At 33.9% G+C, this 13,733-nt stretch overlaps 1 protein-coding gene across 5 annotated transcripts in view; it reads right to left on the bottom strand.

Annotated features, from left to right (window-relative positions):
- The window catches only part of Atad2b (ATPase family AAA domain containing 2B), a 139,782-nt gene that overhangs the window by 11,487 nt on the left and 114,562 nt on the right, over positions 1 to 13,733 (bottom strand). For all 5 annotated transcript variants that reach the window (XM_005322644.4, XM_078029606.1, XM_021724653.3 and 2 more), the window contains one exon: positions 2,774 to 2,896. In XM_005322644.4, the coding sequence (XP_005322701.2) occupies positions 2,774 to 2,896 (123 nt within the window). The remainder of the gene's footprint in view (positions 1 to 2,773; positions 2,897 to 13,733) is intronic.

Raw genomic sequence — 13,733 nt, 5'->3', positions numbered from 1 at the left:
CAATTAAATTTTAAATGACTGTCCTAGACAATACCACTTGATTTTTTTGTCATCACAGACTTCCCATTTTTAGGCATTTCACATAAAGGAATCATACAAGGTCTTTTGTGATTGCTTTCTTTTGCTTAGCATAATGCTTCTCAAGTTCACCCATGTTGTACTGTGTATCCAGTACTTTGTTCCTTTTTTATTACTGCGTAGTATGGATATACTATAATTTGCTCACTCATTCACCAGTTGTCTGTCATTTAGGTTATTTCCAGCTTTTGGTTATTATGAATAATGTTCCTACAAATAGTTATGTACAAATTTTTACGTGGGCATATATTTTCATTTTTCTTGGGTAAATTCCAAGGAGCAGAATCACTGGGTCATGGAGTAAATCTATGTTTAACTTTTTAGAAACTGCCAAACTGTTTCCCAAAGTGGCTCCAACAGCTTTGAAAATTATCTTTCATTTTCCTGCCCTGATACATTGAGACCCTACTATTTCTTACTACCAAAGTAATTTGACCAATTCATTCCACTGCTTAACATCCTCGATAACTTCTACTGCCCATGACAATGGATTTTCAAACTTACAGGAACACAAAAACCACATCAATAATTTGTTAAAATGCAGATTTTTTGGCTTAATATTCTTTTTTTAATTTTTAAAAAATATTTATTTTTTAGTTATAGTTGAACACAACACCTTTATTTATTTATTTTTATGTGGTGCTAAGGATCAAACCCTGGGCCTCACAAGCGCCAGGTGAGCGCTCTACCACTGAGCCACAACCCCAGCCCCTTGGGTTAATAAATCTAATTTGCTAGCTCTAGGATGACTCATGTAACCGGTGTATCCACACATTTTGAAAAAAACAGGACTTATAGGACTTTATCCCATAAGTCCAAGCTCCTTAGCATGACAATGATACATTCAAATTACTGAAGATTTATTATATACCAGACACTGTCCTAGGGATTGGATTAGGACAAAAAAAAGACATCCACAGTACTTAAATTCTCAATAAGGAAGAGATGGCAAAAAAAACAAACAACATAGCTGGGTATGGAGGCATATTCCTGAAATCCTAGCAGCTAGGGAGGCTGAAGCAGGAGGATAGAAAGTTTTGAGGCCAGCCTCAGCAACTTAGTGAGGCTCTAAGCAACTTAGCAAGACCTTGTCTCAAAATAAAAAATAAAAATGGCTAGGGATGTGGCTCAGTGGTAATGCACCCCAGGGTTCTATCCCCAGTATCAAAAAGAAAAAAAAGACCCACCATGATGCCAAGTATAACCATAACCTATACTGGATTAGGGGGCCAGAGAAGGGCTCCATAAAGAGATAGAAAAAGAGTTTCTTCATAATTTTTTATCCTGGAGCCAGTTCACCTCTTAAGCCCTATTTTCTAGTATTCTGTATATTTTTAGTAATACCAAATAGTTTAATGTTTTTCCAATACACCAGGCTACTTTATGCCTCTATGCCTTTATCTGCGTTATCACTTTGAACACCTCCTCCTGTCACTGCCTTCCTTCCCCTGTCTACTGGAGGCTATGCTCCTATAGTCACTCTTTACATTCTAATCAAAATGCTGGGTTCCTGACCAGGAGGTCTCTCTTCTCTGTGCAGTACACATGCTTCAACCAGTACATGTAATGTCCTGTACTTGCTTTGCTTTATATTCTCTCTCTCCTATTAAAGTTCAAGTTCCTCAAGCACACAAATCAAACAAATCACATTTGCTAATTTTGTGGGGGGGTTTGGTTCTGGGAATTGAACCCATGGATGCCTAACCACTGAGCCATATCCCCAGCCCTTTTTTGTATTTTGAAACAGGGTCTCACTGCTGAGGCTGGCTTTGAACTTGGACTCCTCCTGCCTCAGCCTCCAAAGCCACTGAGATTACAGGTGTGTACTACTGTGCCTGGCTAATCCTGTGTTTCTAAGAACAAAATTGCACATAAGCTTCAAAAGGGAAGAAGAAAAAGTATTCCTAAAACATTTTTTTTAAGGTCTCAGTGAACTGATGAAAACTAAAACCTCTTCAGATATGGAAGCACATCTAATACCTAAATCTTCTAAAAAGAGATATAAATGATCAACAAAGTTGTAAGAGATTTCACTTTATTTCTGTACTATGCACTTGCACTGAAATTTTCATAGAAGGTAAAATTTTTAAATTCGTGAGTATTTACATGATACATATTAGTATCATAAGTTAAGTAATGGGCACAATGTTATTGTCTGAGAAAAGGAATAAGTTCTGGTGTTCTATGGTATAGCAGAGTGAATATAACTAATAATAATGCACTATATATCTCCGAATAGTTAGAAGAGAGGAGTTTGAATGTAATCACCATAAAAGTTTAAGGTGAAGGACATGTTAATTATCCTGAGTTAACCCAGTGTATACATGAATTAAAACATTATGTTACCTCATAAATATGTATAAATATTATGTGATTAAAGGAAAACTGAAATAAACTTCTTTAGAAAAGATATTTAGGCTGGGGCTGTAGTTCAGTGGCAGAGCACTTGCCTAGCATGTGTGAGGCACTGGGTTTAATTCTTAGCCCCATCTAAAAATAAGCACATAAAATAAAGGTATTCTGTCCACTGACAACTACCAAAAGAAGAAATAAATAAGTAAATAAATTAAGTACAGGTTAAACTTCAAAACACATTATTTTCATATACCAGAATTCCCAAAGAAATATCATTCAATAACTCTTGGTGTGAAATGATAGGCAAGACTTCAGAAGCAAGTTTATTTTCACAACTTACCTCTTTTTATTCTTGCTTCTTTAATTTCTTCACAGAGTTTATTAAATTCTGGATCTAATTCAGCTGCAATGATGGCATGTGCAGTGTCCTTCAGGGTACAAGCTCTGTGTCTAATTATTTTATCTGTTTAAAAAGGTCATAAAATTTATTATAGGCACAAATGAAATAACATTAACACAGGACATCTTCAAAAGAGAAGCAAAAGTACACAAACATTTAAATAAAAAATTTTAAAAAATAAATATAAGTTACACAATGAAGTTAATAATTCTGTGAAAAGTGAACTTTTAGAACCTCAAAGTACTAAACCTATTAAATAAATCATTATCTCAAACACATATAGATTTTTTTTAAACTTCTGGAAGTAAAAATGATTTTCAATAAAAGTATAAACAGAATTCAGAGGCTCTTCATTGACACCCAGTTCTAGATACATACTAAAAGCTCAGAAAAATCTTAATTTTCTCTACCAGTTAAAACTGGTCAAAACTGTGCCAAAGAATATGATATATCCTGAGTAAGGGAGACCTATTAACAAATACAGAAAGACTCTTTAAGGGGATAGAGCTCAGACCTGAGTTCAATCCCCAGCACCACAAAAAAAAAAAAAAAAAAAAAAAAACTCTTTAAGCTCAAGTGTCCAAGACAGTATATAAACTATATGCAGATTAAGAAGAGAACTACAAAAATGGTTCTAGGTAAACTATAAAAATGGCACTAAAAAGAAGAATCTCTGCTCCACAAGGCCCCATTCATGAATAAAGACAATGTCAACAGTGCCCTCTAGAGATGTTCGACTTAGACATGTGAAAAGGTGAGAAAATACCTCAAGGAAACTTATTTGCTAATAGTATTGAGAATCCAAAGTCAAAAATAGCATCTTCTTTTTCTTTTCTTTTAAAGGCATTATATATGGACAAATATTTTAAAAAAGATCTTTTATTTACAACATTCCTAATTAGAAAGTTTTATCAACTCATTGTAGAAATCTTATGAAAAAAGGGCGAAAGAAAGAAAGAAAGAAAGAAAGAAAGAAAGAAAGAAAGAAAGAAAGAAAGAAAGAAAGAAAGAAAGAAAGAAAGAAAGAAAGAAAGAAAGAAAGAAAGAAAGAAAGAAAGAAAGAAAGAAAGAAAGAAAGAAAGAAAGAAAGAAAGAAAGAAAGAAAGAAAGAAAGAAAGAAAGAAAGAAAGAAAGAAAGAAAGAAAGAAAGAAAGAAAGAAAGAAAGAAAGAAAGAAAGAAAGAAAGAAAGAAAGAAAGAAAGAAAGAAAGAAAGAAAGAAAGAAAGAAAGAAAGAAAGAAAGAAAGAAAGAAAGAAAGAAAGAAAGAAAGAAAGAAAGAAAGAAAGAAAGAAAGAAAGAAAGAAAGAAAGAAAGAAAGAAAGAAAGAAAGAAAGAAAGAAACAGATGCAGTCCCAACCTTCAAGCTTTTCATACTAGACAGGAAAGTGCTGTTAAAACAAATTATTTCTCATACATACATGTAAATATCTCCCTCTTAAAAAAAAAAGAGCTATGAAGAAAACTTATGTGTATTAGTTTGAGTGACAATTTCAACTGGGCAAATCAAGGTGAGCCTCTCTGAAGAAGAGACCCTTAGGCTGGCACATGGAGCATTCATAGAAGAGCCACGGCAAGACCAGAGAGAAATCAATGCAGGTTCAGGCAATACCATGGGAGAAAATTCTGGAGTGAAAAAAAGCTAGGAGATTTTAGAAACTGAAATGTAGCCTATATGGTAAGAATATAATAAGCAAAAGGAAATATAGATTTTAGCCTACAAGCAATGAAAAATAATTTTAAAAGATGTGAGCAAAGAAATAACAGGATCCAAGTTTACATCCATGAATGTTTACTCTGGGCTTGTGCCTGGAGAATGGATTGAGAAGAGTCAAGACACAAACCCATAAGCATAATCACAAGGCCCTTTTCATCTGGGGCAATGGTGGTGGTGGTGGTTGTAATAATAAAGGAAGAAATTATTATTGACTTGGAAAGTGCTCTCAATGATAATTTTGGTGATAAGGCAAAAGAGGTAGTACAATAAATATCAAAGATGATATTTAATTCTCCTAGCTTCTTGTATGAAACATGGGGGATGGAAGTACTATTTATAAAGATGGAAAAAACTACAAAATAAGAAGGAAAAAGGGATAAAAAGGGTAAACATTAGTTTAAAAGACTTTAAGTTGTGACTATTTCAGTTTTGAGATGCCTAAAAATATCTCAATGGCCAGACATGGCCAGCGACTGGAGAGGCTTAAGGCAGGAGGATCACAAGTTTAAGGCAAACCACAACTTAGGAAGGCCCTTAGCAATTTAGCAAGACGCTGTCTCAAAATTAATAATGATAAAGGGGTGGGGATATGGCTTAGTTGTAAAGTGCCATTGGGTTCAATCCCTAGTACAGCGGGGGGAAACCTCAATGGAAATATCACATAGGCAAATAAATATAGATCTCAACAATTCTTGTTATGATGAAAGAACCACAATGATTTTGTAATCTATCTACTATTACCATATTGTATCTTCTCTAAGTCTTTTTAAATCTCCTGGGATACAATAGATACATAATAAACTGCAAATATATAAAGTATATAATTTGATGTTTTGATATAAGTCACATACATCCATAACATCATCACTATACCCAAGATAATGAATACATCACCACCAAAAGTTTTCTTGTGCTCCCCTATTTTCTCTCCCTCCAACCTTTCCTATAACCTTCCATTCCCAGAAAACCACTGACCTTTCTGTTACTATAAATCAGTTTATAACTTCTATAATTTTGTGTATATGTATCTGTGTGTGTATGTGTGTTGAGGGGGGGACTCTCTGATTATATACATACTTGAGTATATACTAAGAAGTAGGATAACTGGATCAAATGGTGGTTCCATTCCAAGTTTTCTGAGGCATCTCCATAGTGCTTTCCAGAGAGGTTTCACCAATTTACAGTTCACCAAATCCTCACCAACATTGTTACTTTTATTCCTGATCATTACCATTCTGACTGGACTAAGATGGAATTTCAGTTTAGTTTTAATTTGCATCTCTCTAATTGCTAGATATGTTGAATAGTTTTCATATATTTGTTGACCACTGATTTTTCTATACACTGATCCCATTTTTTGTGTTATTTTGGGGTTGTTGGGTTTTTTTTTTTGTTGTTGTTGTTTGTTTGTTTATGGTGGGGGTTTTTTTGTTGTTGTTGTTGTTGTTTTTTTTTTTAGTTCTTTATATATCCTAGAGATTAATACTCTGAGGGGCAGGTGGCAAAGATTTTCTCCCTTAGGGGTCTTTTAATATTTATGTTCACCTCCTCATTCCTGTTATCAGTTATTTTTGTCTTCTTTCCCATTAACCTAATTAGTCCAGTTAGAGGGTTATCAATTACTGACCTAAAAAAACCAGCTTTGATTCTTGTTGATTTTCTATATATTTTATTTTTGTTTTTCATTAATTTCTGCAGATCACTAACTTCATATCTTTAGTATTTCATTTTGGGTTTCATCTGCTCTTCTTTGGGGGAACTGGAGTCACTGGCTTGAGATATTTCTTCTTTTCTAATTTAGCTAATTAGTGCTAACCTACCCCCCAAAAGTACTACATTAGCTGCATCACACAAATGTGAATATATCTTAATTTTATTCAATTCAAAAACTTTTGAACTTATCCTCTGATTGCTATCTTACCCAAGTGTTATTTAGAAGTTGGTATTTAGTTTCCAAATATTTTTATTTCCAGATAGCCTTCAGTCATTGATTTCTAATAAATTCTACTGTTGTCAGAGAACATACTTTGTATGATTAAATGCTTTTATTATTTAACGTTTTATGGCCCAAAACATGATCTACCTTGATAAATATTCCAGTCAGTACACTAGAAAAGAAAGTATATGTCTTCTGTCACTGGATAGAGTGCTCTATAAGTGACACTTAGGTCAAGTTGGTTCGTAAGGTTATTCAAGTCTCATGATCTTCACTGATTTTCTATACACTGATCCTATTATTTAAAAGAGGAGCACTGAAGTCTGCACATCAATCAAGCCTTTTATATTTTCACTACTTTTCTCTGTACTAGCTCTTCTATTATACAGATAGGGGTACTAAATTCTTCAATTTAACAACAACTTTCTCTATTTCTCCTTGCAGTTCTATCAGTTTTGCTTCATGAATTTGGAAGCTATTTTATCACAGGCAAAAAGTTTTAGAACTGTTATGCCTGTTCGATGATTACAAAATAAGAAATTATGAAAGAGCTCTCTTTCTCCAAATAATAGTCTTGGGTATGGTATCTACTTCATATGATATTTAAATAACCATTCCAACTTCCCTTTGCTTGGTGTTAGCATAATATACTTTTAAAATGCTTTTTTCTTACATCTATTTGCACTTTACATTTAAAGTGGGTTTCTTATAGGCAACCTATGGTTAAGTCTTACATTTTTATCCAATCTGACACTTTCTGCCTGTATTTGGGGTATTTAGGCCAGAGTTCTGCAATCTTTTCCTGCAAAAGACAAAAGAGATTTAAGCTTTGCAGAACATCAGGTCTCTATGGCAAGTACTCAAAGCTGAGTTTGTGCACAAAAGCAGACATTAATAAGATGTAAAGACATGAGCATGGGGCTGGGGATATAGCTCAGTTGGTAGAGTGCTTGTCTAGCATGCACAAGGCCCTGGGTTCAATCTCCAGCACCAAAAAAAAAAAAAAAAAAAAGCCATGACAATGACACTGTATTCCTATTTAAGAAAAAAAATACTTCAATCACAAAAACAGGCAGTCAGCCTGACAATAGTTTGCTTATAGCTTTGTCACAGATCAGACTATTACTTCTAATGATTTACAGGATTACTGATATGGTTGCTTTATTTTCTGCTTGTCCCATATGTTTATGGTTTTCTGTTTATTCACTTCTGAAATTACTCTGTACCTTTTGATGACACCTTTGCTTGGTAGTTCATTAGCTCTTTGCTGCACTATTGCTGGCCTAGTGTGAGTTTCAAAGAATATTCCCTTTCTTCCTCTGACCTCTGGTACTTCTTTCTTATATGTGAGCTGATCAGTATTTTGTTGAAGACCACGAGAGGATGTTCTGCTGACACCAAGTGCTATCTCTGTGTAGCTTTCCTCTTTCTGGAACTCTGCCACCACAAACTCCAGCCACTTTCAACTTCCAACAGTTCCAAATCTGTTTCTTCAATTCAGGGAAAACTTCAGACTATGCTTCATTGTCCTTCCTTGAGTACACTATGGAAATTCTGTGCAGGCAACCACGGCACTTATCTTACTTGCTTTTCATCTTTTGGAGATCACTACCCTGTGCTGCCTAATGTTCAATGTCTTCAAAATCTTTTTTTAAAATATATTTTGTTTAGGATTTTTCCCCCCATTGCTTCAAGTGAGAGGGGAAATCTAGTCCCTATCATTCCATCTTGGCCAAATGCAGAAGTCTCCCAATATCTTTTAAATATTCTTTGAAAACCAAATTTTAATAGTTGTGCAACAATCCAAAGTAGGATGTAACTAAATTTTTCAAAATTATTAAATTTTTCAAAGAATATTTTAAGTTGCTTCCAATTTTAGCCACTACACATAAAAAACTACAAAAACATTCCCCACCTTCAGTTAAGAAAGAAAAATGAATAACTCCATAAAAATTTCTAAGGGGTACAAAGAAGGACAAGGAATATATTTTAAAGAACATCTTTTAGAGAGATACACTGACAGAGAGAAAAATTTACATTTGACAGCAGAAAAAAGCTTTTCCACGAGCCTATCATTATAATGCTTTTCAAATGATTTTAGTTTATGAGAGTATCTAAGATTGTATATAGAATAGAATCATTAGCTTAAAGAATATTAAAACCAGCAGGGATGTCCATGAAAATTCTGGGTTCTTAAACTTTTTGAGGAACAGAGGAGTATCCTGGATCTTTATAAAGAATAAAATAAAGGTTGGAAAGCACACATGCATATAGTTTTCTATGTAGCTGTTCAGAGAATCATTCAGACACACTTTGCTTTAAAATTGTACAGAAATGAAAGCTACATACTTACCAGTTTTGACTTTATCTCTTAATTTAAGATTGTCCAAATCCATGCAATTTGAAATCATAAAAAAAGAAACAACAACAAAAAACAAAACAAAACAAAAAGCAATCCATCCCTGGCCTTGAAGTTAAAAGAGATATCTCAATCCACTCAGTTTTGTCACAAATTTTTGAATTTGTATACAAATTACATAACCTCTCTGAGCTCCCTTATGTTTAACATAAAGCTATTACTACCTGCATTGTCATCTACAAAAGTAATGGCTAATTAGGATCAATCAGTGAGTATCTATAAAATTAATAAAATCACTAACAAAAGTAGTGACTATTTCTTTTCTTTTTTTCCCAAAAGTAGTAACTATTTCAATGTACCAATATCTTTTGTATTTTGGTAACTTTTCATTTTTCAATTCACTACAAAAATTCAGAAATATATTAGAGAGCTAGTTTTTTCCAGTAAAATTATCTTAAAATATTAATATTTTTAAGAAAGACCAATTTTCATGGTATAATGTTTCACTGCAGATTATTTCTTAAATAAAAATTTTGCTGTATTTACTGATTCAAATCATATTTATATATTATCAATATCAATGCATGTTCTAATCTGCATTATATCATTATACCTCCATTTAAAATTTACTATGTAATCCAAGACTCTGAGTTCGTATCTAATAAGCAAATAGTTGATAAAATTTATTCACTGGCCACACTAATTAAGAACATGCTCCAGACAAGCTAAAACAAGCAGTAAGAATATATAAATAACTATTTTAAGCAAAAAGAAATGAGTGTCTCAGAAAAGTTACAAGCTACGGGATTCAGAGCTAAAACTGGAAGGAACTCAGAACAAATTTCACAAACTTAGCATTTAATATTCCTTAGAGAAAGCAGAATTTTTTTATGTGTGGTTTTTAAACAACGAACTTTTAAAAACTGTACTTTCTTGGATTTTTTTGTTTGTTTTGGTACTGGGGATTGAACCCAGGGCCCCTTAACCACTGAGCTACATCCCCAGCTCTTTTTTGTATTTTATTTATAGACAGGGTCTCACTGAGTTTCTTATGGCCTCATGAACTTGCTGAGGATAGCTCTGAACCTGTGATCCTCCTGATCACAGCCTCCAAGTCACTGGGATAACAGGTATGTGCCACTGCTCCTGGCTAGGTATATTTTCTTGTATATAATTTATACCTCAATAAAATTGACTTTAGATTTTTTTTTCTTTTGGATGGTGCTGGGGATCGAACTCAGGGACTTGTGCTTGTGAGGCAAGCACTCTATCAACTGAGCTGAATCCCCAGCCCAATAAAACTGATTTTAAAAGGAAAAAATGTATACATTTCAAAAAAAAGGCAATACATTTAACAAAGATATTGAAATAAGAAGATTGAGATTTATACTGAGAACTGAAACCTATATTTTCCTCAGTTCCCCCCTCTCCCCATCCAACAAACTGCCTTCGGCCTCTCACTCAGTCTCTTATACTAATAATTAACCATGTTTCTAGTCCAAACATCTGCAGATATCCAGAATCAGGATAATACAACTAGCATTACTATGCAACATCTTCATTTTATCCAAGTATATTAAATGTCACCCAGGCCGACTTAGCATCCTGTTTATAAAGTAGTTCCTTCATTGATTTCCTTTCTAGATTTCTTCATCTAGACCAAAAATTCAGAAGTAATTCTAGATTTCTGTCATCCATATCTAATTGGTTGGTCACTAAATCCTCTGAATTCAATTTCTGCAGCCACTGCAACTGAATCTTCCCAACCTCCATTTCACTATTCTTGACTTCTATTCCAAAACAGATACTAAAGGCCAGGGCTTCACTTAATCATCTGTAAATCTCTATTCCTAAACACAATTTATACTTAGAGAATTATTTGGTAAGTCAGTGAGTAGAGAAGTGATATTGTTTCTACTGCTCCACAGAGGCACTCTATTCTGGGACATGCTTTCTTTCTACCTTAATACCCTACTTCCCTCGGCTTGGAATGAATGCCTGTCCCAGTCTTGCTCATCTCTAAGTTGTGTCTTCTCTGAACTCTACTCTCCCTGTGCATATATTTCTAATTTAGACCTTATAACATTGCATTATAATCATCTGCTGCCACCTCAAGACATTATTCATTACTGCTACCTCTATGCTATCTCTCTATTAATAATCTATTAGTATAATCATTAATAATTAGAAAAGTATATTTCTCATCTCTAAAAATTAATGAATTTCTAGATAGTAGGGGTTGTATTACAAATAACTGAATTTCTAGATAGTAGGGATTATATTGTTATGAGTTGAATGATGCATCCCCCTGCCCCCCAAATTCATGTCAAAGCCTTAATCCCCAGGACTTCAGTATGTGGCTATATTTGGAGATAGTGCTTTTTAAAATTTTACTAAGGTAAAAAAAATAAGGATGAGTCCTAATCCAATCTGATGAATATCCTGTAAGAAGAAAAGATCAGGACACTAAGGGGACACAAGCACAGAGAAGACCAGAGAGAGAAGGAGCCATCTACAAGCCAGAAAGAGACATCTTAAGGAAAGTCAAATCTGCCAAAACCTTCATCTTGAACTATCAGTCTTCAAAATTGTGAGAAAATAAAACTGTTGTTTAAACCACCCAGTCTGGCATATTTTGTTATGGCAACCCTAACAGACTAATAAAAAAACTGTAGAATAATGTTTGCCACATAGTAGTTATTTGGTATATATTATTTATCTGTCATAATACCAATATGCATTTCCTCTCTCTCTCAAAGGGCAAGAACTGTCATAGTCATCTTTGTATTCTAAACACCCAGCTAAGCAATTAGCACATGGTATTCATTCTCACTAAAAGAAGTAAGAATGAATTTGGCTGAAGCTTTAGAACTCATAAAATTCATCTGCTGCAAACAAAGCTGGAAATGTATTAAAATCAGACCACAGAGGGCTCTAAAACTGTGAATTTGGGGGCTTTATTGCACAATTTATACAAAACAGAAGATTCTTAGAAAACAACAAGATTAGGGATGAAATTTCAGCAAAATTAGTCAAATGATGGTACATGTAAGAATGGACCTTGGAGTAGGAAAAGGATATACTGCAAGAACCAAAAATGGTAAGCAGTTAACTTAATTTACCATATTTACAAGATGACAATTAGGGTCAAATATCTGGTACTGGTCATATAACATACAAGGTACATTTCCTCACTTCATATTTAATTTCTGTTCACATTATCCTTAAGGGACAGAATCTGGGTAAACACTTAGGAACATGTATAGCTTTCAAAATGTTGGCTTTTGTCTTCTATGTATATGCTAGTTTTTTCCCAAATGGCCAAGTATGCTGCAAAATAGAACACTGCAAGCTTTCAAATACTCATGGGAACTTGTAAAAGTACTACAACATTCATGTAATTTCCACTTGCTACACAACAGACCCTGAGGTTGTTTTTCTGGTGCATAACAAGTGGTTCTGTTGCTAAGAAATAAACTACCTCTTGACTAAAGATAGGAAAAAATTCTGAACAGAGATGAAATAATGCTTTTGAATTGCATCACTCTTTGCCTTTATCTGAAAGAATAAAGGAGGAAAGATACAAATATATCATGTTTACCCATGAGATAGAGCTAGCATATTCTTCAATTATGAAAGAATTAAAGATTCCTTAATTTATAAAACTACATAAGGTTATAAGATTATATAAGGTTATAGTGCACCAGAAACTATAGCCTCTTTCCTTAAAAGTAATATAAACATCAGTGGAATTATAATTACTTACTTACGGGGAAAAACTGGTTTAATACCCTCAAGACTCTCTTCAAGCACTCAAATTCATTTCATAGTCCCTAGATTTGTTCCATAATAAGATTAAATTAAAGTGTAGTCCAGGGAATATAAAAATTACTAAGTATAAGGGGTCATTCTAGAGCGTATACACAGGTACCTACTAATGAACCAATTCAGGAAACTTAAAGTATGATTTAAATAATGATGATAACAAGAACATAAATTTTTTTAAAATATTTACTTTTTAGTTGTAGTTGGACACAATATCTTTAATTAATTTATTTATTTTTATATGGTGCTGAGGATCAAACCCAGGGCCTTGCCCGTGCTAGGCAAGCACTCTACCGCTGAGCCACAAACCCAGCCCCAAGAACATAAATATTAACTGATAACCTTTATGAAACACTTATCATGTCCTGGGTATTATGCCGTGAGCTTAACATATTTAGATTAAATCATATTAAAAGCAATTTCATAAGATTGAACCTAATATGGTTTCTCATATAATCCTTATAAACACCACAAATCAAGAATACTATTATTACATTACTGTACAGATGAGGAAACTAAATTTAGAGGATTTAAGTTGATCAAAGCTAAGGTAGTAGGGAACAGCAGAACTGGGATTAAAGTCCAGGTCTAAATACAGAGCCCACATCCCGGCATCCATTCTACACAACATCAACAGTCTTAAGATCCTAAAGAGCTAACAGGCTGAAGGCGTTGGCACACAAGTTCTCTCATATACTGTTCAAAACCCCATGCAGACACTTGTGCAATCTGTCCACAACAGAAGACCCCAGCAAGGCAAAGGAGAGGAAGTATGCTGGCATGCAGCCCATTTCTTACAACCTATCCTGTTGCGAAATGACATACATGCTAAAGGAGATTCCTCTCTCACACACAAAACTGCTACATTAGCTAACAGTAAAATAATTGCCAATTATTTTACTTTTCTCGTTTGTTCTTCATGCTGCTCATATAAGTAATTTAAAACATTTTTAAGAGAAAAATTTAATATTACAGATTGAAAATCTTCATTAAAAGGATACATAATTGGGGTTGGGATTTTGGCACAGTGGTAGAGCACTTGCCTCCCATTTATGCAGCCCTGGGT

Source organism: Ictidomys tridecemlineatus, chromosome 12 (assembly GCF_052094955.1).
Source record: "Ictidomys tridecemlineatus isolate mIctTri1 chromosome 12, mIctTri1.hap1, whole genome shotgun sequence".
Classification (NCBI taxonomy): domain Eukaryota; kingdom Metazoa; phylum Chordata; class Mammalia; order Rodentia; family Sciuridae; genus Ictidomys; species Ictidomys tridecemlineatus.
Note: the sequence above shows the minus strand (reverse complement) of the source record. Positions and strands in the feature narration are given on the sequence as shown.